This window comes from Anabas testudineus, chromosome 7 (assembly GCF_900324465.2).
Source record: "Anabas testudineus chromosome 7, fAnaTes1.2, whole genome shotgun sequence".
Taxonomy (NCBI): Eukaryota; Metazoa; Chordata; class Actinopteri; order Anabantiformes; family Anabantidae; genus Anabas; species Anabas testudineus.
Window position 1 is genome coordinate 6,940,759 of NC_046616.1, and position 25,015 is coordinate 6,965,773.

The following is a 25,015-nucleotide window of genomic DNA, read 5'->3' on the forward strand; positions in this document are numbered from 1 at the left end:
GTCCTTAGGTAGGTATTGTTTAATGCTGACGTGTATTCTGGTCATTGAAGACATTTTGACATGTCACACTATGAAAAACTATAATAAACAATGGCATAGGTGGATCAGTTTCACCTGAGGATCCTGGTATTGTGCATGTGGGTTCACTAACACACTATCCTGGCTGAATGAGCCACTGTTAACGCAGTAACACCTGTAATTGTCCTGTCTATATGAGTGTTGTATCAAATATAGTGTATATAAAAGCAATTTGGTGTAAAACTTACTAAAACTGTACTTGTGTTGAGTGTTGTGGAGACATATTTTAAGTTTTACAGTTGAGTTGAATCCAGTATATGTGAATAAAATGGATGTGTGTGTGTGTGTGTGTATGTAAATGTAGGTTAAATGTAAGATATCCACAAGAAAGAAATCAGACTTACTATGTTCCAACTTATCTTCATAAGTAAAGTTAAACAGCTACTTTAAAAAAAAGTCAACCATGCACATGTGGTCTTTGCTGTGTGATACAAAAAAAATCTAAAGATTCTTTCTAAACATTTTTATATTTAAACAAATGTTTATCATGTTATGTGATGAACAAAAGGGAAAAAACTCCACAGTTTCAGTAGTGTTTGTACTAACACACACTGGTAGACTTAGCTGAGTGGGTGGCTTATTACTTAACTAGCATTAGTGATAAGGTGAAATATTTACTGTTTGGATAGGAGGGATGTTTTTCTTTTACTGACAGAATTTTAAAAATGAGTATGGTCCAGTCTTCAACTCGTCAAACATTATAAAAACAACACTGCAAATATTGTTTTATAACAAAAAATGGCATAAATTACACTCGCTGGCCCCACTAGTTACATAAGCAAGGGGGGTAAAATATTAGAAACACCTGTTAATATACATTAATACCCTCCACCCACTATGACCTCAGTAACAAACATATAGTAAAATTATCACTTTTCTGACAGTTTCATCACAAACTGAGAAGTTATAACTCATAACAGTAGACATCACATCATCTGCTGTATTTAATTTCATTAGATTGCCCGGGTGTACTATTAAAGTGGTCAGTGAGGGTATCTCGTCAGAAATTTGTATTATCCCTCAACTCCCTGTGTGGGTCTCCGTTGGTTCTCATGATCTTTGCTTTGTGCCGAACCTGGTTTTACACTGCAGCAAAGACAGACGCTAAAGCTAAAACATGTATTGTTAGACAACAACTTCAACAACTGTACTATAACAGGAGGTAACTGTAATTAGTTACTTCCCCCCTTGGTGACGCCACACCACTGAATCACATTCCTGACTGGCAGGGAGCCTGTAGAGGATTCCAGTACTGGTCTGTGCATGCTTGGTGCAGTCAGACCAGATTCCAGCAATGCTGCTGGCTGTGGATTCACTTATCTGGGTTCGTCACTGGGGTGGAACAGCAGCACAACAGAGGCTAAACCGTTGAGACATACCTAGAGTAGAAGCAAGCTGACGTACTGTAAAAGTGGCAAGCTGTCAGACACTTGCGTATGAAGGGAACTCCTTTTAAAGGAGTGGAACATAGTCTGTTAATCCCAGTGACAAAAATATATTTCCAAGCATTGATCAGCCACAGTGCAGCACCCAGGATCAACTCCAGTTCTAAGATCAGTGCACTGGTCAAGGAGAAAGGTAGGAGTATCCTGAAGCACCACAAGTGTGGATCACACTTCACATTGAAGCCCCAATAATACAGTACAAAACCTATTGTGCTGTTTTCATTACTTTAATTAATTAATATTTCCACATTGCTTCTTTTTACTTTTAGTCCAAATAAGAAGACATACTATTAAACCTGAGGCTCCTGAACAACATCAGACTCAAAAACAGTTTTACAAACTCCACCTACTGTATCATCCCCATTCTTAGGTATATTTCATGTAAAAATGTAGATTAGATCCTATTTCCATTGTTCAAGTCGTTCCTGTTCAACGGTTTCCTGATCTTTTTCTGAAAGACATTAAAGGCAACACAATGGTGCCTCAATCAGACTTAGAGTCTAAACAGAATAACGTAGAGAAAAAGCTGGCAGACAAAGAAATTAGATGCAATTATCTTATCATACAAACAAATAACACTAGATGGTTCAGTAAGATATATACCATTGTGAAGTTGGGTGCCCATGTTACACATAGTCAGAGGCCCAATGCTTGAGGTGAACGTGTGTTTGCTTGGTGGCAACACAGAGGTTTCAGTCTGGAGTATTTTCAAATTCTACATCGGTTGAGGACTTTTTAGTGTTTTCCCTAAAGACAAAACCATAATACAACAACAGCTACATCAACAGACTTCAAGATGTGTTTTTATTTGTTCACAGCACTTCACAGATGATGTTTTTCACATCTGCCAGAATGATTTCAGCAAGGTTGTTGCTGAAGGACAGTGCTGTTCAAAGTGGACATGGATCAGCCCACAGGAAGACAGTTTTACAAGCTGGCCAATCAGAACATAGTGGGATAGAAGACGTGGGCACAGGAGACACAGGAGTTCAAACCAGCCTTTTTAGTCTTAAGGTCAGAGGTGCTGCTTTTAAGAGTCACTATAACATGTGTCTGCACTTTATAAACTTGGAAATCATATAATCGTACATCAATGGAGCCTTAGAATAAAATAAAAACCTTAAATTAAGCATAATATCGACACTATGTGAAAGATCTAAGTACTTTTTTCCCTTTCTGTTGATAGACAGTGATGGTAAGTAGCAGTTTGTACATTTAGTCAAGTACATAATTCAGAGTACTACACTGGATTATTGGTATTTGATGGTGCTTTCACTGCCCTACAGCTCAAAACTGATGATTTTCTTTTTTTATTTTACACCTGATCTCTGCAGTAAAATATATAAATCATTTTTGCGTTAATTTTAAACTGCCAAGAAAAAAAATGGTAAAATCGGTTTCAGTTATAGAGAAGTTACATAAACCACTCACAGACTAGTCGTCACACAGAAACACCAACATAAACCCAAGCACAGGTAGTGTCATTGAAGTGGCCGAGCTAACCTTACAGCTTCAGAGGTTCAGATTTGCACCTGTTCAACCTACCAGTCAGAAAAGCAGCAGCTCAGAGAGTCAAGGAAAGTACTATGTTTGCAATGTGTTTGTGAATTATGTGGTAGCTCCAGAAATTATACAGTCGTGTTAACGCATCTAAAATAAACATTCCTGGTAAAACTGTTTGTCTGGATGCTAGCTTAGCTTTAGCAACATTAGCGTGTTTGTTGCTTATCCTCGGCGATCACTTCCTCAAGTGTGATATAACTCCGACAACACCCCACACAATATTTATCTATTTAATTTAAGTATGATATGATGAGTGTAATACTATTTTTACGGCAGTGACGTTTCTTTAAAATTTATTGTTGCTAATTAGCTAATGCTATTGCGGTTAGTTGTAGCTAACTAGCGTTAGCTTATTAATTTAGCCAGCTAGCTAACTATAGTTAGCTAATGTGGGGATGTTTATCGTTTCAAACGAACTTATCAAACCAGAGAAAGAACAACTACTGTTAGTTGTTGGTGTTTGGTAAGTTTTATGTTGAATTTTAACATGCGTTGGGTTAAGATTCACCACAGTGTTTATGTGACATGTAGCAGTTCTAACTAATAGGCTAGCTATGAAAGAAGGGAACAAATGAAAATATGAAGCAGTTAAAATAAAAACAAAGCCTAGACTTGTTCTGACTGATGTTAGAAACGAGCCAGCCAGATACACCTTGGCTTAGCTAATGTACACAAACAAACCTCTATAGAGGCATTAGTACATTTACCACTACCTCTCTAATATGTTCCTGATTCAATTTCAAACAGGACTTTCTGCAGAGTTGGCTGCCAACCCCTTATTAGAGCTGGTAAATTTCCATAATTACTTAATGCACTTATCTCAGGTACACTCAGAAACAAAAGCCTAGAAATTTCACTGCGTTCAACTAGGAAGGGCTGTGTGGTTTATGATTTTATGAACATTAATGATTTGCATGTTTTCAGCATGAACATAATAACATTCAGAGCTGAAAATATGTTTTTATTCCAAGTACCATAAGCTTTGCATTTTTTAATTTCTTTTTAAATTGAGAGAATACAGTAGTTAGTTGTGCTTATGTCCCAATAATCATCTCCTTTGTTCTACCAGATAAGCACCGGCCTAGGACATATCTAACCGTTTGAATATGTTTAGTTTGTGTCTGTGACAATTGCTTCTTTTAAACTCTCCACTGATATGCTGATGTATTTTAACTGACTGACTGACTTGATTTCTGAAGTGCTAACCAGTGTAGTACCCCCATCACTCATTGTAATAAGCACATCCTTTTTAAACCTAGAGCATCTCTCCATTCATTATATACATGAATACTGCATCTGCTTTCCCTTCGCCTTTGGTAAATTCTTGCCAAATATTGTGCTTTGTTATCAGTGAGTAATTTTCCACTTCAAAAACAAGTTGAGGTATTCCTCTGGAGGGTGTAACCAACGTATTAAAAGATGTTAATGCCAAAAGTTTCCCTATGTATGCATCACATAGAAACACACTGTGCATTCTTCTCTGCATTTCAAGTGACACTCAGAGGCTCATCTGGATTAGACTGAGGCAGCATTTGTCCAATATGGATCACTTTATAATGATAGTGATAAATACCAAAGCTGCATGGAGTACATAAAGTCTAAATTCAAAAGCCATATCTGTGATTTTTACATGACAGTCATGCGGCTAATATGTTATTATACCTGGCAGCAATTTCTGATACTGCCATCATTAAGTTAATGTACTTGGCAGCAGTTGTGATGACTTATCATTGTAATGGGGTTAAAGTGGATTTGGAAATGTCACTACCGTAAACCAGAGCCTTAACTCCCTCATTTACTACGTGTGTTGGAGAACAAGAGGAAACCCTGTAGAAGTATTTTATAAAAGTGTAAGAGCATTAATGAAACTGTATTTAAATCGAATTACTTTACAAAACATCTTTTTATCTGAGGAAATACATTTTCATGTGATGTACATTTTCCCATATCAGTATTGTTCCAAGTAACAATGTGTTTGCCATCCTGCAATTGTCACCAGTGTGAATGAGTAAATAGAGACCTTGGGAACAGTGTTGCCCCCCCCACCATAGAAGCCCCCGATGCCTTACCAGTGTAATTCTATAAGGAAATCATGAATAGTCAGACTGAGAGACCCTTTTACATCGTAACTTAACTCCTTTCCTTCTACTATAACACCTTGACAAGGAGAATCTCTTCAAATAATGGGTTGTGTAGGGACACCATTGCTGCAGGCTGCATCCCTGTAATTGCTGAGTACTTCCTGGTACAGGCGGCAGTTGAGATGACATGGTAATGGGCGAGTCTAAAAAGACACGCCTTATGGTGTCACTGCCCCGAGACAGACAGGCACACATATAGTACATAGCCACATCTACATTTCAGATAACAGTATAGATTCATTTTCATATAGCTGAATTTATGTATTGTTTCTCTGATCAAACTTGTCCTGTTTGTGAAAACTCCTGCATATTTCCTGGAAAATATGCTTCCTTTTTGCTAGAAACGGATGTAGTGATATACTGTGCAATATTTTATGTGTGAGATTGGTTTCGAGTAAATAGAAAAAGTAATGTTGATCAAATGAATAGCAGTAGCTGCAAGAAGACCAAAACCTTAAAATAGCAAAGTAATTTATTTACATTTTAAATATGTATTACAAAAAAGATTGTTAGCCAACAACACACATTGGCATATACTCAGATATATGTACACACAGACACACACACACAGCTCTTGGCAGATGGTGAACCATGAGGTTGACAGGGTTGTAAAACAAGCCTGTTCTCTTTGTCCACCTACGCAGTACTTTGCACAGTGTGTCTATCAGATGGCGGCTCTTTATCAAGGTGTGGCTGACATTGGCTACGCACAAAGCTCTGTTAAACAGGAATATGGAAGGCCTGCTTCCAATAACTGGGGTGCTGTGACTAAACCAGTATTATTGCCAACCAGCTCTGTCTTATCTCTGTGACTTTGCACTCTGACACCTACAACAAATGGGGCTTTAATAGCAATTTGTGTGTTAATAACTAGTGTAACAAAACTGTCTTGTGACTTCTTTCTTGTAAATTCTGTCATGTGTGAAATGTGTTACATGTATGACAGAACGCGATGGCAACAACACTTTGTATTTCTTTGATCTGAATATGTATTAGGTTTGTAAAAATACGTCACTAAATTATAAGCAAACCAGAAACCTTTAGTTTAACCTGTTAGAGACTTTGGTGATGAGGTTGTCAAACCACATATGACTTGAAGGACGTATTTCTTTGCTGCTTGTACCTCGAAACCCTTGCGTTTTAGGGTTGTTTTGTTCTCTGTTTTAAAAAAAAGTTGTTGCACATTTATACTAGACTGGTGTGAAATATGTTCATGGTTACCCCTACTGTATGTATAATTATACAGTTGCATAGTCGGTGGTTCCAAGAAGCACCCACTCCTGTCAATTATCAGGCTGTTGGGAGGAAGAGGGGAGATTATGCATAATTGCCAACTGTGGCTGGTCCTGGGTGTTTCCTTCTGAGTCAAATCACTGAGCCAGAAGGTGATTAGTGGATTTGCCATGTGAGCAGACAAATACTATGTTGCTCAACTGCATACCTGCCACTGGATTTGGCGCTAGACTATATGATTAATGACAATGTCTGCCACAAAAATAACAATACCAGAAATGATTCAGCTGGGTGATTTAATAATAAAATTAATTAATGTTAAAATAACATCTGGAGACTTTAGGTTTAACTACGTGCAGAGGTTAACTTGGACCTTTGAAGGTGGAATTTATGTATGTTTTATTTCAAAATACCAAACTTTTCTAGCTGTTCAGTCTTGAATATTTAGAACAGTTGACCCATACAAATGTCGGTAAGCTTCTAGAAAATATTATTTTACCCTTTGTGACACAGTACAATACCCTGGAAAACTGCCACATTTGATTGACACTTGGTTCTTATGTTACCATAAGGTTCACACAACAGAGGCTTACAGGCAATTAAAATTGAATGAAGTCAAACTTAGAGGTGGGGTGGGTGTGGGATACATAATCTTGCGTAGTTAGTTTGTGGTGCTGGAGCTGTTGTTGTTGTAAGATTCAATGGACAAGAGGCAACTGTTGCTAAGGGTCCCATTACCTGAGTAACCGGTGATTGTTTACATTGGTCTAGTAGGTTTGCATACTGGCAGTGTGACAGACTATGGCTGACTTCAGATGGCTAAACTGCAGACAAACCATGTGATTTCACCCTCTGTCAAGTCTGTCTTCAGTCTGTGGCTTTGCTGTTTGTCTGGGACCTGCTGCTGGACTGCAAGATTGAGCACACATGATAGAGGAAGAATAGGCTGAGTAGGTTTTCATGGAGTCTGTCTGTCTGTGTGTGATGCTGGAGTTGCAGGTAAACACCTTTTGCTTTGAACATTGCTAATCAAATCAGCTCTTGCAGCCTATACATTAAAACATTTCATTTAAGATCACACATCTAAACATAATCTATTTTGAAATGTCTCAGGTTGTATCCGAAAATACAAGGCTAAAAGTCTGGAGTTTTTTGCACATTCTAGCAACCCCAAGAGCCTGAAATGATCATTAAGCCAAACAGAATTAACAGTTTAATCAGTAGTAAGCACTAAGATGTAAGGTCATACAGTCGTTGAACTGTAGTGGGACCATGAAGTTGTACATTTCGGTCCGTGTTTCTATAGGACGCACCCCAGTATGTCTAATAAAAAGATTAATGTCACTGTATGTGAAAACAAACATCTCATTCACAATCTCTGTTTCTTATAACAGGGTTACTGCAGAACAAAAGAGGCCTCACTGCTCATATTGGAGCATTTCTAAGTGTCATGTCATTTGAGTGCTGGGCGGAGTCCTGCAGCGAGGGCCAGGCAGAGCAGAGCAGAGAGGAGGAGCAACAAGGCGAAATAGCGGAAGAAGATGTGGAGGTTTCCTGCAGAGACGATGAGCCTGCAGAAAACGGAGGAGGAGAGTGGCCTTCATCACCTGACCATAGTGGTTTGGAGAATGTGACATCAGAAGGTGTACAGGAGCAGGTCCAAAAGCTGGAGATGCAGAGGTTTTCCCACAGGACTGTCAACCAGAAAAGCCAAGGGTCAGGTGTGTGTGGGCAGGAGTGGGACGTCAGGTGTGATCAGTCATTTCAGCACAACAAAAAATCAAAACGGCACATGACTGTAAAATGATAAAAGCACTTCCCCTTTAGATGTTGCTCATAATAGTGTGTGATATCAAAAATACATGCACGTGACAGAGATGGCCAAATCAGTGTGTTTGTGAACCTGAACCTGAGTGTGTGTGTGCATGCCTTTGTTTTTTATATGTAGAAGTAACAGGAGTGTGCCAGGTGGAGCGAGAACCTCCAAAGTCCTTCTCCAGGAGTTTACAGACCCGCTCCTACCAGGACAGGGAGCGGCAGGATGAGGAACCCCGGGGGCCTGGCCCTTTCTACTTTGTTGGAGGAGCCAATGGGGCTAAAATGTAAGTCAAAAATGTGAAATAAAAATGTTGGATTTTCAGATATTTAAAACGTATCCAAAGCTTACATGAACGTCTACACTACTGTAAAGAAAGATGTGATTTTATTTTAGATAAAACATGCACAAACAAACAATAAAAATATTTACATATTTACTATTTGAACTGTAGTTTCCAGTAGCTCCTGGATTGTTGTGCAGTTAAAGCTGAAATAGGGTTGATTTTCTCTGGTACTTTAACTTTAGAGTGAGCAGTTACTGTGAGAGCAAAGGATGGAAAAGGACTTACAACAGGCACAGGGAGGATTTCAAACTCAAGTGGTGTGAGACCAAATCACTGCTCAACTACTGCAACTTCAGAGAAGGTAGTGAGAGTGCAGTGGACACAATCTGGATCCTGTTTGATGCTATATTTACTACATCCTACAACAATAACTTACCACAATGGGCACCTGACATCTGTATATCATGAGTACAGCTGACGTTCTTTTCCCATTTTGTCTCTGTTCTCATTGTGCTTTTAGTTTAGTTTAGTTTGAAATCCTCATATTCCTGCTCTTAGGTGAACAGTTGGTGTACCAGATACCCAACAACAAGGTGCTCACAACTAAGATTGGCCTCCTCAGCAGTTTGCGGGAATATGAGCGGGTCTGCAGCAAAGTCAACCATGGTCAAGGACTAAGGTGAAGTAGACGGTTGACCTGCCATCTTTGCTATTTATCTCTTATCCAGGCAGGTGGTGTTCATTACAATTTTCCTTTGAAGTATTTACATTTGTCACAAATCTCCCAGAAACCATCTGGTACCATCATGAAGGCCGGACTGGAAATACACATTAAGTGTTTTCACTGACTAAATTAGCTAAGCAAATTAAGAGTTTGATACTGGCAACATAAGATTGAGTTTAGTAAAGCTACAATATTCATGATGATCCAAAATCCAGCAAAGACTCACCAATTGGAACCAAAGGTTCATGGGAGGAGTGTCGGTTCAAAAAGAATATTTGTGTAAGATTTGAGGTCTTATACCATCTACAGTAAATCATTTTGTGAAAAGATTCAGAGACCCCAGGGTAATGTCAGTGCATAAAGACCAAGGGCTGAAACTAGTGTGAAATTTGCATGACCTTTGAGACCTCAGGTGGCATTGAATGCCACCTGGGCTCAAGAATACTTCAGGGAATCATTGTCACTTAACACAATCTGCTGCTGCATTTAGTAACGTAACCTGAAACTCTGTTACACAAAGAAAATACGAATCACACGTCAGCAGACACAAACTGCTGAACAGCTAAAGTCTTGTATTCAGCAAGAATTGTTAAATATTCCACGTGCAAAACTGCAGAACCGGTATTCAAGTATCCTCAGTTCCCAAACTAATGTGATGGTAATGAAACACTGTGGTGAGCATACCTCTTTCACAAAATACAATAAAGTTGGTCAGTGAAATTTTACATTAGTCAGATAAATAAAGGTTCAAGCAAATAAACAAATCACAAATTTTAGTATTTATTGCATTTCTGAAGTCTTAACTATCTGTAACTGCAAACATGATCATCCCTGATTAGTGCATAGATGCAAGTTCTTGTTCTGTAGCTGAATGCAGTATCTGGTTAAGATAAGGTTGTCTGAAACATTACAATGGTTATTTCAACCAGTAAGATATAACTCATTTTTATAATCCTATCTGAAAGGCAGTTTTTAAACAGCTGAGAACTGTGTGTTGTACTTCACAGGAGGCTGAAAATGGAAGAGTTTATTCCCACTACCTTCCGTATGGATGTGAGGGAAGAGAGAGAGGCTTTCTTTGCACAGCAGGAGGGTAAGATGCTCAAACACATCCCACACGCCCTGACACATTAGTATCCTAATACAACAACACATCAGTAGTTAAGCTGGATTTGCGTTTAGTTTGGTGGCTTCAGTTAAAAATAAGCTAAATTAAATTGACCGGTTGTGCATCTGACAATGACGATGAGAAGAATAGTTTGTGCTTGGTGATGTTAAGACAACAGTTGCCTTAGTGATTGTTTAATCAAGAGGTTGAGGATGTTGGAAAATAATGCACTTCACCTCCCATGAGGCCCTGATAAAACCACCAGGGGAACATGCTGTTGCCATAGAAACGAGTCAGTAGAGGGCAGGGCTGAGATACAAACACGGAGAAACGCTCACAGGATCAGGATGTGAGGCTGCTGCAATACAGGAGGCAGCTGAGTCATATAAAATATGCAGAAACTTGTAAACTTAATATAAATGTAATTTTTCACTTATGTTAAGGACTGGAGATGAAATGGTACACTGGATCCTCCACTGTTTGTTTTAATAGAGACACACAGTATTATGATTGTTTTTACGGGTTACGACAAACACGGTTATCGCTAAGTAAACAGCAGAAAGATGCAGACAGGTGGTCTAGATCTGTGATTGCTAGGTGAGTCTATTTAAGAGAAGATGAGAGAAATAAACTGAACCATAGGTGAAGCTAATGTCATCATGCAATGTCAGTGGTAGTAGCAAAAGTAGCAATACCTAAAGGTAAACATATCTTACAAGTAAAAGTCCTGCATTCATAGTTTTATATAAGTACATACTGTATATGTAAGTATTGCCTGCCTTAGTCAGTATAATGGACCCCATTACATTTTGTTATGTGAATTACATTACTAATGCATCAACGTGTAAGCTGTATTTTACTCTTGTGGCCTATTTGAGCTACTTTATATACTCTTGGGTAGTTTAATTAATAACTTTGTGTGTTTAGTAGGAAAATAGGGTAATATTCCACATACAGCACAGGCGTTACTTATTTAAAGAAGGTAATAAACAATATTAGTTTAGAAGATGAACAGAATTAAGAGGATTAACCACTACACAGAAGACAATACTTCAGAGTAGAACTGACTATGTTTCATATTTATGATTGTAACCAGGTAATGAGAGTCACATGTGGATCTGTAAGCCGACGGGTCTGAACCAGGGCAAGGGGATATTTCTGCTGAAGAACCAGGAGGACATAGCTGCCTTCAGACTGAAGCTTCAGCACATGGAGGACAGAAGGGCCAACAGGAAAATGCATCACCGCCAACCTCAGGCTCGCATTGTCCAACAGTGGGTGAAGTTAACTATCTGTTTTGTTTTGTTTTTTTATGTATATCATGACTTTTTATAGTTATATTTATCAAAAAGAGATTTAAAAGCTAATAACATCCATCACTTTTTACAGTGAAGAAAGAGTAAAATAAAAATACACAGGTCACAGACTAATAGGGAGAAACACGATGGAGCTCCGTCTTACTGAATTTAAATATGTGGTGTGAAAGTGACTTGACTTAACTCTGCGTAATACATGCCAGTTAAGGAATCTGTTTCCTGTACTATTATTCACTGCATCTACACGCACTGAGTGAGCAGATGGGATTCACTGTTGGTTTTAGCCTATTAATGGGATTTATTGGCAATAACAAGATAGAAAACCACTTAATTAAAAATATAGAAAACCACTGGCCGTATTCTTTGACTGGCCTTATTTCCAAAATTGCAGGTTTGCAAGTGATAGACATAACAAGACTGGCATACTAAAAGGTGGTAATCTCTAGTATTCTTTTATGCTTGACAACAAAGAGTGCCTGCAATAAAATTGACCATACATCTGTTTACAAACTATTTAGAGAACTAAATTTGGATAACTGGTTGTCATACTTGTCTTTTTATTGATTAATGACAAATTACATTCTCAATGAAGTTGTTAATTGTCTTGAAGGTAAATTGACACTTTGCCCTCAGTTACATCCAGAGTCCGCCGCTCCTGAATGGAAAAAAGTTTGATGTGCGCTCTTACCTTCTGATTGCCTGCACTTCACCTTATATGGTCTTCTTTCGCCATGGATATGTGCGGCTGACCTGTGACTCCTATGACCCCAGCTCCAACAACCTCTCTGCCCACCTGACCAATCAGGTAGACCTGGTTATAACGTACAGAAGACCAAACCTCCAAGGTTTAAACAAAGAATTGAGATTATCCGTTGATGATGTCTGTGTTGAATTAGTCCTATAAATATTTCAATGATACATCCTGATTCTGTAACACATTAATTAAGTGCTTCAGTGTAATCAAATCAGGCACATGTCTTTTACATAGGCATACTCATTTTATATAAGTAGAACAGTTCTCAAGGAATTTACATAAACTCAGTATTAGTGATGATAATATTTCACAGTTGCTATTTGCTGTTATGTCTTTCTCCAAAAAACAGTATGTACATTCCTCTGTACAGTACTTGCTCCATTGTTTGCAAATAGATTGAATAGATAAAGTATAAGTGTGGTACCAGCCATCTCTCTACCCCTGCTGACTGTTTCATGTGTCTCTGGTCCCCCTGCTGTCCATCTTCAGTACATGCAGAAGAAGAACCCTCTGTACAGCCAGCTGAAGGAAGACACTGTGTGGTCTATGGAGAGCTTCAACGCCTACGTCAACGACAGGTTTCGGGTTGCCAAGGGTCTGCCTTGGGACTGGGTGCTGGGTGCTTTTGCAGTGAGTCCTGCTGTTTGGTACAGCTCTTGGGGACCAATTACCATTCTAATTATTGAGATTTGGTTTGGATGATCTCATTGCTGTCTGAGCATACATCACCTTATTACTAAAATGGAATATCATACGTGCTATTTGTTGGTTGTTTTTATCGATAGAACCTTGCAGTACTACAAATAGTACACCGTACACACTTTCAGCATTTTAACATTATTTGCACTTCCAAGTATGTACAATCAGTCATTATGCTGTTTGGTTTAACAAAACCTGTAAAAAAACATGTATCACAGTGTATACGGGTCTGACTGAGAATTGTCTGCACACACACAGAGGAAGAGCAATCTAACTGTTTGAGTTGTAGGTGTGGACTATTTGCAAGCAGGAACTATTAAAGCCGATATGTGTAGAAATTGTAAATGTATGCAATCGCTATTATTTGAAAGACATTATAACCACGTAACACCTCTTGGCTTTAACTATTACTCACAGTAAATGTCAAAGTAAATTTATTAGGCATTGGATGACTACATATTCAACTGTATAATGTCCTCTAAATTTTGAGGTCATCCCAAATGGCATCATCCACTTATTTTGGTTTGGGCTTTGAGATGAACCTTTAAGAGAAGATTTGTTACAACTTCCAAACATGAGTAGGCAAAGAGGATCTAATGGGATTATCAGGTTGTATTAGTTTCTGTCACTTGAACTAATATTTTTTTGCACTTGAACTAACTATGCACTTCACTAATTAACAACTAATGAATTAACTAACAAATTATGTTATTTAAAGCTACAATATGCTACTAAAGCTAACATTAGCATGAGACTTGAAACCAGTCCTAATTCTTTTTTCTATTTTGCTCTTGTTTTTGTTTTCTGGCCCACAAATTTGTCTCTTATCAGACTGGTTTTCTGTGGACAGTTCTATTATGCTACCAGTCAAAGATCACAATTACACTATGTGCAGTATTAATGCAGTAGACAGTGCTCGTGGCCAGAAACACAACTCCAAATGAATGGTACCTTCAGTACCTTCATTAGTTGACGTCTTTGTTGGGTTCTGTATTAAATAATTGTGAAAATGCATTCTTAGATGCTGCTGCAAACAGCTGCAGATCTGTGTAGTACTATATTGTGTGACTAACTGGTTGTTTTTCCTTTCCACATATCAGAAACGTATGCAGCAGATCATGACACAGTGTTTCTTTGCAGTCAAATCCAAGCTACACTGCCGGCTGGGCTTATTTGACTTGATTGGCTGTGACTTCATGATTGATGAGGACTTCAAGGTGGGTGCACCAATTTTGAATATCTGAGTGGTGATCAGTGTCCAACAACCAGTATGTGTTGATGAAGTCTTCGTGTGGTCCTGATAGGTGTGGCTGTTGGAGATGAACTGTAATCCAGCTCTCCATACAAACTGTGAGGTGCTGAAGGAGGTGATACCCAGCATTGTTGTGGAGACACTGGGTGAGCTCAGAGCCCACATCTCATCAAACTGACTAGATACTAGTTTTAGCAGTTGCTGATGTTATGTTAATGCCTCTCAACCGCTGATGTGCTCAAATTGTTTTAGTGTTTGCATGGTGCATGGTACATTCATAGTTTCTTTTAATAAATGTGCTGCTCTACTATTTTGGTTGCTGAACAAGCTGACACCACCCAGCATTTATTTTATCTACTGCTTCTTTATCTTTTGTGCTTTTTTCAAGATTTAACTCTGGAAATCTTCAATAAATGTCGTCTCAGGCGGAAAATACTTCCTTTGGTCAGTCAGAGGGAGTTTGTGTTGCTTTACAATGGAGTTTTTTCTCCTGATTCAACTGTGGCCAACAGAAAGAGCATCGCTGACAGTGAATTTCATCAGAAAATAATGAAAAAGACCCAAAAATCTGAACCCATACAGTGTAAAGTACAAACCAAGGGCAAAAATGTGCCCTTTGCATCTTCTGACAATTCAGCGAATGTCTCAGTGAGTGATGAAGGGAGGGGTCATTTAAAGTCTGACCACCATTGCAGCACCTCTACTGTGACCTCACCTCTCCATGAGAGCTTGTCATCAGTGCAGGGATGTTCACATTTAAACAGCAGTAACAACGGCACACAGTCTGTCAGGAGGAAGAACCCCAGGCCTCGGGCTGAACTCAAACTGAGCAAGTGTATTTTGCATCATCATGTGAAGGCTGCACATGACCTGAAGCACTCAAAGACTCAGACACAGATGAGGCTCATCATGTCACTGTCATCATCAGCGGTAACTGATGGAACCTCTGCCGGTGACTTTCCAGAGACGACAACACTCCCTACTGATGCTAGACATCCTGTTTGCGTGGATAAGCATGAAAAAGGACAGAAAGCCAGCAAAGAAGAGCTCAGAAAAGATGCAAAGAGTTTACTGTGTGAAAGAAAAGAGGAACTATGATTTATATAGGCAAACAGCTGCAACCTAAAATATACACTTTGGACATCTGGAGCTAATTTTCACAGAATTGTTTAATGTGAAAATAAAGAATGCAATTATTCATAACTTCATAACTTTTTCTGTTGTCTTGAAAGTAGTTTGTCATTGAGAACATGTGTTTTTAATTTAAAACAAGTTTATCTTTGTTTTTTGTAATTGAAGCACATGACCTACTTTGTATTCATCCATCATCTTACATCAAGTTGCCCTGTGGAAAGACAGAAACACTCAGACTTCATTGTCTGCAAACCCTCCCATCATCTTACTGTAATTCTAACCAGGAAGATCAACACTAGGCTCCGCTCTACAGTTGTTGTGGGTTGTTTTGACTGCAGCCCTTTACCTCTCCTTTCATAACTCATAATTATCTCACTTGACTATTCATATTCAGGCTGTGTGTGTGTGTGTGTGTGTGTGTGTGTGTGTGTGTGTGTGTGTGTGTGTGTGTGTGTGTGTGTGTGTGTGTGTGTGTGTGTGTGTGTGTGTGTGTAAATACAGTCAGGCATGGCCCCATGTTTCCCAACTGGATACTTACTTCATCCACATGCTTCTCAACAAGAAGGCTGAGAGCATCTGGGGTATGTTTGTAAAACTCATCTATGAATGACAACAGAAGCAGTTTTTATTAGTCATGCTGATGCGTCAACAGGTTCCCGGTGTGAGTGTAAAATAACCAAACTGAGGAAGCTGCTGGGCTGTTCGCAGACAGCCTACTGACAGGAAGGAAGGAACAACTACTACAGTGCGACTCAAAACCTGTTGCCACTTTTATCTTCACTTCGTGTTCAAAAGCTATCATACCTTTTATTTTTGGGGCTCTATGGAAATATACGCGACATGCTGCCAAAAAGGGGGAACTAAAGCTTAGTAGCACTCCCTCCCTCCTCTTCTCCGGCACATAATATCCTCTTTTGGACTCAACCACCCCCCATTTTTATGTTATCTCTTTGGTTTTAGTGTGTCTCAAACACACACAGTGGGGATGATTGCCTGGGCAGATGGTGCTCAGTGTGTGGACTAGAAGCTGAGGCTGAGACATTACCGAGAGGGACCGACTCTTCATCCATCATGGGATGCTGCAGTGTGACCCAGAGGCATACTGGAGTGGACGAGGTGGGCCCTGATGAGATTGAGCTGCTGGAACTCTCTGGAGACAATTTAGGGTAAGGCACAAATCCAAGTTAACATTTTAAATCTAAGAGCATGTTCAAAAATAGAAAGTACTAGTGGGGAATTTACCACTTATGACTGTAGTTTGATGCTGGAACAAAATACTGTATAGTGAGTCATAGAGATACCAGCACTTGAGCCAAAATGTGAAAGAAGTAATTTTTCCTGTGCTTGTATTCATATCTCTAGGAGTGTGTCTTCTAAGTTTGCTAAAATGTGGGTTTGTATATTGACGGGTTCTAGAGGAGGAAGTGGTCGTGGTGACGTGAAATGTTTTTGCAACTTTTAAATGAGACTTTTGTGGTTTTCTCTTGCATTTCATCTGTCACGTTTCTTGCATTTCATCTGTAAGTAGTAAAACACTGAGGTGAAGTAGCCTCCTGTGTAACCTTTTTCAAAGCTGCCATGCAGTCAGTGAAACCAGGATGTATTTGTTTTCACACAGTAACAGGATGTGCTTTCAGACAGAAAACTTCCAGTTCTGTAGTGAAGCAAAGGTTCAATTATAAACCCTTAACCTGCCATGAAAACACCCACAAACAACAGATTACATCCATATGATTGCCACCCGTCGGCACGCAGCAGACCAACAAGGCGGGCAAACTAACTGGCTCCATTTTACTCAACATGAACTTGGGCTCAGTGACGCTACACTGATGTGATTAGCAGATTAGTTTAAGACAATGACTGCAGCGTGTAGGGGTTTACTACAGAGTCAGGGCGGGTCAAATCCCTGCTGGTTCTAAAACTGGGGGATTAGCAGAGGCCGATCACAACAGTAGCTACCATCCTTGTGTGTGGCTGGTTACTCATGATTGCAGGCTAGTCATGTTTGTATTTTATATGTAGGTGAAGCTTCACACTTTCAAACAGATATACACCCTTTACTGTTCCAGTTCATTACTTAGTTAACGTTAGCATTCATGCACTGAACAGTTGCCTACAGGAAATCATGTAATTTGCATGTCAGTCAAACCACTGTCAAGGAAACTTTAGAAAGTCTCAAACCTGCCACTGCCACCATCATCTATTTGTTTATCTATTTGTAGCGCCAGTGTGACAGAACACAGCATGTGTACGTGTAGAGTCTAATGTCAAAATTAGATATAAAAAAAACAAACAACATTGCTGCAGGACTGATCCCTCATGAAAAGCTGTTTCAGCTTAAGAAATAAAGGAATACATCTGTCAAAAGGAGAATACCACTTCAACACACCCAGGAGTTATTGAGCAAGAACATCAATTTAAAATCATCAGTTGTACGATTGTAGCCACTTCAAGTGTTGTGACTAGTTTCTCTTTGTGTTGCTGTTTCTCTGTCGGTCTGTGGTATGAATCTGCGACAAAGTTTATTTGTAATAGACAAAGGCCACAGAATATGGCGGTAAAGGATCAGCAGGTGGGTCTGTCTCTGCTGTGACCGCTGTAAGCTGATTATGTCTGGCTGCTGCTGGGCTGCAGGGGGGTGAACACACGTCACTGAAATTGTGATATCTTCCTTTGCGTCTGGTGTTATTTATTTTACTTGTCTGTGTCTCAGGATAGAACAAAGTAAAACGTTCGCACTGCAGGTACATCTGTGCTACAATGAGGCCACAGAACTAACCACAGGGCCACTGCCCTCATCACTGACTGCTGCTGTGCAACTGCATTTTGATTAAAAAGTGCTAATTCACCTGTTATGTGTTTACTCAGAGTGTGGAGTCTGGGTGAAACCAGGCTTCAGCTGTCATTGAGGAATAGCAAGGATGAGCAGCTGCCGCCTCCGCCACCACCGCCGCCTTATCCTTCAGTACAACAAGTGGAACAAGAGGTCAGTGTGTGTGAGAGAGTGTGCACACGTTGTAGCTTCTAGACCTCTAGAAATTTAATTCTGGAAAACACTTTACCACTTTTTACTGTTAATGGTGCGATGTGCTTGAATTTCCACGGTCGTCCAGACACACTCTGTATTTACAGTGACAGTGTAGGAATTTCCAGTGACAGAAGTGAGAGATGCTGCATTCCCTGGTTGGTATGATTCAAATTTTACAGGAAATACAGGAGGGAGGAAACACCACAGAACAATTTTGAGTTTTTTAACATTTTGCCTCTTGAATGACGAATTGTCTAAGCATCTAAACCGCATGTGTTGCTTGAAGGCAAGTTTAGATATCAAACTTCCCTCGTTGCAACAACAACCACTTGAGGCAGGGAGAGAACAGACAGAGAAACACACTTAAGTCTGCTGTGTAATGCATGATTCATTGCTCTGTGAAACACATGCCAGTGATATAAGAAGGCACTTTTTAAAAAACACATTTTATAAGAATTTCTAGAGGGTTAAAGGTCATCCTCTCGAAATAAATGAACAAACTACTGGTCATTACAATAGTGAATAAAGCAGCAATTTGTGTCTTAAGTTTAAGGGGTAAATTAGAGTTGACTGGAATTAGAGAAGACTGGAAGAAAACCTAACTTAAGATAATCCAGTATACTGTAAATGGCTGAGTGTATGTCTGTTACTATGTTCGAATCTGACAGCAACATCTCATCATGAGACTTGTACTTAATACAGTGATGTCTAGTGGGATAATAGAAAGTGGTTTTGAAGGTCATGCTTGAAATGAGACACAGCATCCTATCAGGCTGTTTCAGTGAATCCTGATTTAAAAGTTAAAACATTTAAAATGAATATAAATAAAAAAACATTGGTTAACTAATGGTAAACTGAGAGGAAGTATACTCTCATTAATAAACTAGCCCTTTCCCTTCAGAAAATTTTTATAATCAATTAAAGAAGCATCATTTACTTTGTATATTAAGGAAAATAGCTTATTTAGTCATGAAATCGATGGAAACACGTGCTGATGAGTTTTGTGTCTGCAGATGGTGCTGTGGGGCAGAGGCAGAGACGAGCTGCATCACAGGATTTACTCCCAGCAGCCAATCAGAGGCTGGGAGGGCCAACCTGCCCACACCTACGGAGAGATCGTCCACTCCTCCCTGGTGTCTCTATACAACAGCTACACGAAGGTAACGTGGCACAGCACGCACCGTGGGACTCCCCTGGGAACCCTATCCTTAAAAGAACATTAAGAAACCTTCATCTGACGTAATTTATTGAAAGACACCAACAGGGAAATTGAACCGACTATCATCAGTATCATTATTTATGTCATCATTCCACTCTGATCTATTATTATTCTCCCATTTCATCCATCTTTTCTTATCTAGTCTGTGTATATATTGATTCTATTTGTGATGGTGGTGATTTTTGTATTTGTGTTGGTGTGGATCTTTTTCTGGTTGTGGTTCTTTCCTTCTGTTTGAATTGAGAGCAACTGTAACAAGGAAAAACCTCTGCCTCTGATCAAATTATAAAATAACAAGCTGCTAATTCAGGCACTAATGCTGTGTTATATTTGTCTCTGCAGGAAACCAGTGAGCACTTCCTAATTTTGTTCTCGTTTCACCTGCTGATTCTCTCTCTGGACCATTCTCGACAAGACTTTATTTATGAGGTATTCTTTGTGCATATTACTTTAAAAACAAATGAGCAATAATGTTATTCTGTATCTGCTGATTATGTACATGTTTGCGGCTCAGGAATAATAATACAGCTATAGGTCTTTAGAAATCAGTATTTATTTAAATATGGAAAGTTATTTAAAAGATTAATGACGTATGTCCTGAAAAATAGAAGGTGAACATTACACACAGTTAGCAGTTTATTAGTTAAACTAAAACTAAAAGTCATCATGGGTTATTGTGTATAGATTTATGGGACAATTGTAATTTATTAAACTTTAAAATAATATTTACAACACAGACAAATGGGGCAAAAATGAAGTTATGTGAATAATAACAGAACACACCTGTCAGTATAACACTGTACACCATCACAGACTACTTATAAAATGATAAGACAGTGGTATCAACACCATTATCACCTCCCGAACTCAATCAGTTTACCTTGGTGCATTTGTTGTATGTATTGTATGATACTGTATTGGCCCTTAATTCTTTTCATATTACCCTCTGTGCCTACACCTTACTAATGCCACACTTCAGGTAAATATTTATTGTCCAAGACGAGATGTTAGCATCAGACTTGACAAACTCCTGTGTAGTTAAAGTTAAAGCAGACTGAGTGGTACTTACTAAGCTAAATTGGCACATTGCACCTTTAATGTTTATATTTTTGCAGATTAATTCAATGTTCAACTCTACACTGAGATTAAAAATAACACTGGAACTTTTAGAAGCTGCAAAGACTAAAAGATTGAACAGAGAATGTGTTGGCATTTAAAATGACTCTTTGAAGGAACCTGAAGCAGACATATCTTATCTCTCAGGGCATCCTTCCACTTACTGGACTTTTTATCCAAGTTGTCTCCCTGGACTCCGACACGTCGCACTCACAACATATGTTTGAAATCAGTGGTGAGTCTGTAGCAGTGTCTTTGTTCAAATAACACATTTCCACACAATATGAAGTACTGACCATGATGTGTGTTCAATCTTTCATTCAGGTCCAATGGTAGACTCCAAGGTATTCAAATGTTCCAGTGCCGCAGAGTTACAGAGGTGGATGCAGCATATAGACGACAGGAGATACAAGTCAATATCTCAGCCCATGAAACCCTCTCACTGCGCCCTCTCCTATCTAGTAATTACCCGTTATACATCTGGTTATAGCTGTACCTGTTATAGTGCTCCGATGAGTCTGTGATTAATATGCTGTTCATGCATTTCTCCCTTAGTTACCTTGTGATGAGGACTGGAAGAGAGAAGAGCTGAAAAAATACCTACTACAAGCTCCAATATGGCAGTGGGAGGGCTCCCCAATACAGCACATGGGTCAGCCAGGATACATATCCATCGTCCATATCAACAACACCCAGAGACAGGTAAGTTCTCACACTGTTAATAACCTGTACTATCATATTAACTTTTAGTTAGTTAATTAGACATGTCTTCTGTGTAATCTTTTATCAGGATCACAACATCTTTTCACATTAGAAGACTTGTTTTCCTGCAGGAATATAAGTTATGAAAAAGATATTTCAATATTAAATTATTTGATGAGACAGTTGGACAACTTGTATGTCACAATAAGGTGGTTAAGTGGTGATGCTGCCAACAAAACTTGATTTAGTTAAAATCACAAAATAAATGTGAATAAAATAATTGATGTGCACAAATTAGTAGTTTATTTTATTAAATAGGTTAATGTGCTGAGAATAAATATAAGTGTGTGGTTTTATGGCAAATCTAATATATCATTAAATATCTGTATCCAAATCCTATAAAAAGTACACTTAAGTGATTCTTTAACATTAAATTATACATTCATACATCTAATTTGAAATACATTAACATATTAAAAATGTGCAGGTAACAGGAAAAAACTAAATCAATATTCAGAGCAAGAATTTTCTGACACCTTCCAGGCTCCACAGAAAACTAAATGTAAGAAAGTCTGTGTCCTCTGTTCTTCCATACTTACTGTGTACCACATTATAACAGAGGCAGCATCTGTTACAAGAACACTGCTGCTGTCCTTGGTTTGGAGGTAAAACTGAAAGTGAGGGTTTGTTTCCACTCTTGACAGCCTGACTTCATTCATTCTAATTTTATTTTAGTGACATCACCACACTGTTAAATAAATAAAACATATTGTTTTATCATTTTTCAGTGGCGTTACCTGTGTTGGACATTAACAGTGGTATTGCTCTTGCAGGGACTCCAGCAAAGACTGATGGTTCTCTTCCCTCAAGATGTCCTGTTGCTGTCAGTTGACAACAAGCGGCTGAACATTAGATATGAGGTGGCGTAAAATAACACTGCAGGAAATATAATAATAGCTGCTCAGTCTCTGTTTCAGTAATCATGACACAGTGTTTGTTCTAGTGACACATGGGTGGAACATTTTATAACTCAAACCTTTGTGCTTGAAATATTGTTGGATGTATTTCTGTCAGCGGCTAAAATAAAATGCTCAATCATGGTGTAACTTTACTGAAGGGAAAATTCCTGTGCAACTTACAGAATTTCTGTTTTGTCTGCGTTGTGCCTAACAGGGCAGGTTGGCCCGACACAGCATCAGAGCAGTGGAGAGGTCGTCCTCGTCTAGACAGCTGGAGTTCGAGCTGATAGGTAAACTGTACAAACGTGCGTAATGGTAGCTCTGTAATGTACCACTGGACTGCAGCTCACACAGCTGTTTTGTTTCAGGTGAGCTGGTGGAGCCCCTGCTGGTCTCGTGTACCTGCCTGGAGGATTATCAGAACTTGATGTTCCAATTACAACAGGTCAGACTGTGGAACGTACACACAATATTAATATTGTTCAGTCATTTTTTAACTACCTGAAAACTCAAAATCTGAAGTTGTTACGTTAAACAACCATTACCCATTTACACTTCAAGATAGAACGCAAAATTAATTGATTCGTATTCATTTAGTCGTGTTGCTGCTGCTCATGAGGCTGATGAAACTTGGAGAGGCCTCCTTCAGGTCCCTAAAAATTGTTCAGTAGAGCTGAGGGGAACAGTGGTTGGACATGAGTGACACATATATTCCACGTATTAATCTGATTAATAACACTTTCTATTACAGTAATGTAATATGTAATTACCATGTAATAGCTGGGTAACTACAACTGAAACTTCACCTGGTGAAGAGTTGTTCTATAGTAACCAGTGTGTATCTGAGCTGTTACCAACTTAAACTGGTCAAAACTAGAAGGTACTTTAAATAGATGGGTAATAGTGGAGGTTTTTCTTAGTACATCGCTCTAAACTTTACAATTATAAAAAACAGTTTATCATATAGACCAGAGTCTGATCATGTGGCTCGTATTGACAAACCCACACAGATTCATCACCTTACTTCCCCTCTCAGCTCTCAGTGTTTCGGCATCTGTCAGCTCTTTGTTTTGGTTTTGTAGCCCGCAGCTTTACTGTTTTACTTCTCAGCATTATTTTCAGCAGCAAAAATAAATCTGAAACCCGTTTGTAGGCTAGCAGCTCAGTACCAGTACGACAGCTGAATATATGGGAGCAGCTAAATGGAGCTGTTGAAAACCAAACAGAAAACTGGAGTTGTATTTTCAGGGTGGTCGTTAGTTTTAAATGCGACATCGTATCTGTAAGAATTTTTTTTTTTTAAATTTGTCAGTAAAACTAAAACTGTCAGCTCATGTCAGTGTTGTGTGAAGACTTCAGAATGAAGCTACGTTCTCTTCGGTCTATTTGTGAGGTTTTTTGCTGACAGCCTCCTGTTTGTATGTTACATGTGCTGCTCTGCTGTCAACACAGTTGTTGGACTTTAATAGAAACTTCTCCAGAAACCTTTAAAACTTCCAGCTTCCGTCTCTCCATTCACCCACGCCACTACTGTTGCTCTCCTCTTTGTTTATTTTTAACAAGCTATAAAGTGCTGAAAGTAAATGATGATGACAGGACATGCGGCAAGATGTGAGTAAGACGTTTAAAAATCGGATCTGACCAATCTGATAGTTTGCCAGAGATTGAATAGAAAATGCATCTAGGACTTGATAAGACCGTGTCCTTAAACCACTGTCTAACCTGCTGCATGCTTGCAGTTTTTTTTTGTAGCTCCTGAGCAGCTACTGATTTTAGTTTGGTATGAAAATGGACTCGCACAAACTTGTTTAAGATCGTGATTTTGATTTGTTTAATGGAAATGCAGTTAGAAGCCCAGATTATTCTATAATAAGTAATAATAGTAAATTATATTTTCTTGAATGAAGTGATGATACTTTTCTCAACAATCAACTGTATATCATTGAGGTTTTTGTCTGTGATCTGCAGCCAGACAGAAGCAGCTGCGTTACTGCGAGTCACGCTGCGCCTCCAATCATGCCGAAGCTGCACAGGGGCAGGAATGAGTCGTGTCAGGAGCCGATGATAACGACAGACCATTTTCACATCAACGCATGCAGCTGACACATCAGAATGTGGAAACAAAAGTGTAACACTGTAATTACAGATGTAAGATTGAATGTGTAGATAGTTTGTACATATGACTTAATGTGTGCCAGAAAACCGACATGCAGCAGTGAAATCTGACCTATTTTGATATATTTTAGTGATTTTGACACTCTGAGGGACTGAAAACACACTTACAGTTCTCTTTCATGTGGGGATAAACACAAATAAGGCTGTGACCCAGATGAAGAAGGGTCTGACAGAGACTGTAGAGCTATGAAGGTTACTGAAGAAACTGTACATATAAACATGGACGTAATAGTTTAACTTTCCACAATAAACTGTTTTTAAAAAGTC

The 25,015-nt window shown here is 38.9% G+C and overlaps 2 protein-coding genes across 6 annotated transcripts in view; both read left to right on the forward strand.

Annotated features, from left to right (window-relative positions):
- The window catches only part of ttll10 (tubulin tyrosine ligase-like family, member 10), a 44,197-nt gene extending 28,572 nt beyond the window's left edge, over window positions 1–15,625 (forward strand). For 2 of the 5 annotated variants that reach the window (XM_026368030.1, XM_026368027.1), the window contains exons 2-12: window positions 7,855–8,181; window positions 8,409–8,562; window positions 8,805–8,923; window positions 9,121–9,241; window positions 10,294–10,379; window positions 11,491–11,668; window positions 12,344–12,515; window positions 12,954–13,094; window positions 14,264–14,380; window positions 14,468–14,561; window positions 14,804–15,625. In XM_026368030.1, the coding sequence (XP_026223815.1) occupies window positions 7,911–8,181; window positions 8,409–8,562; window positions 8,805–8,923; window positions 9,121–9,241; window positions 10,294–10,379; window positions 11,491–11,668; window positions 12,344–12,515; window positions 12,954–13,094; window positions 14,264–14,380; window positions 14,468–14,561; window positions 14,804–15,513 (2,163 nt within the window). In that variant the 5' untranslated portion in view covers window positions 7,855–7,910 and the 3' untranslated portion in view covers window positions 15,514–15,625. Of the gene's footprint in view, window positions 1–2,967; window positions 3,101–3,897; window positions 7,460–7,854; window positions 8,182–8,408; window positions 8,563–8,804; window positions 8,924–9,120; window positions 9,242–10,293; window positions 10,380–11,490; window positions 11,669–12,343; window positions 12,516–12,953; window positions 13,095–14,263; window positions 14,381–14,467; window positions 14,562–14,803 lie in introns of those variants that run through there. The other 3 variants (XM_026368028.1, XM_026368029.1, XM_026368031.1) reach the window with 3 other exon arrangements.
- A 418-nt stretch (window positions 15,626–16,043) lies between these two features.
- LOC113167533 (probable pleckstrin homology domain-containing family N member 1) lies at window positions 16,044–25,014 on the forward strand. Its single transcript, XM_026368234.1, has 11 exons — window positions 16,044–16,715; window positions 18,418–18,535; window positions 19,591–19,737; window positions 20,139–20,225; window positions 21,060–21,147; window positions 21,237–21,373; window positions 21,468–21,614; window positions 22,448–22,534; window positions 22,788–22,863; window positions 22,942–23,018; window positions 24,542–25,014. The coding sequence occupies exons 1-11, from the start codon at window positions 16,621–16,623 to the stop codon at window positions 24,674–24,676; spliced, it is 1,194 nt and encodes a 397-aa protein (XP_026224019.1). The 5' UTR covers window positions 16,044–16,620; the 3' UTR covers window positions 24,677–25,014.
- The last annotated feature ends 1 nt before the right edge of the window (window position 25,015 follows it).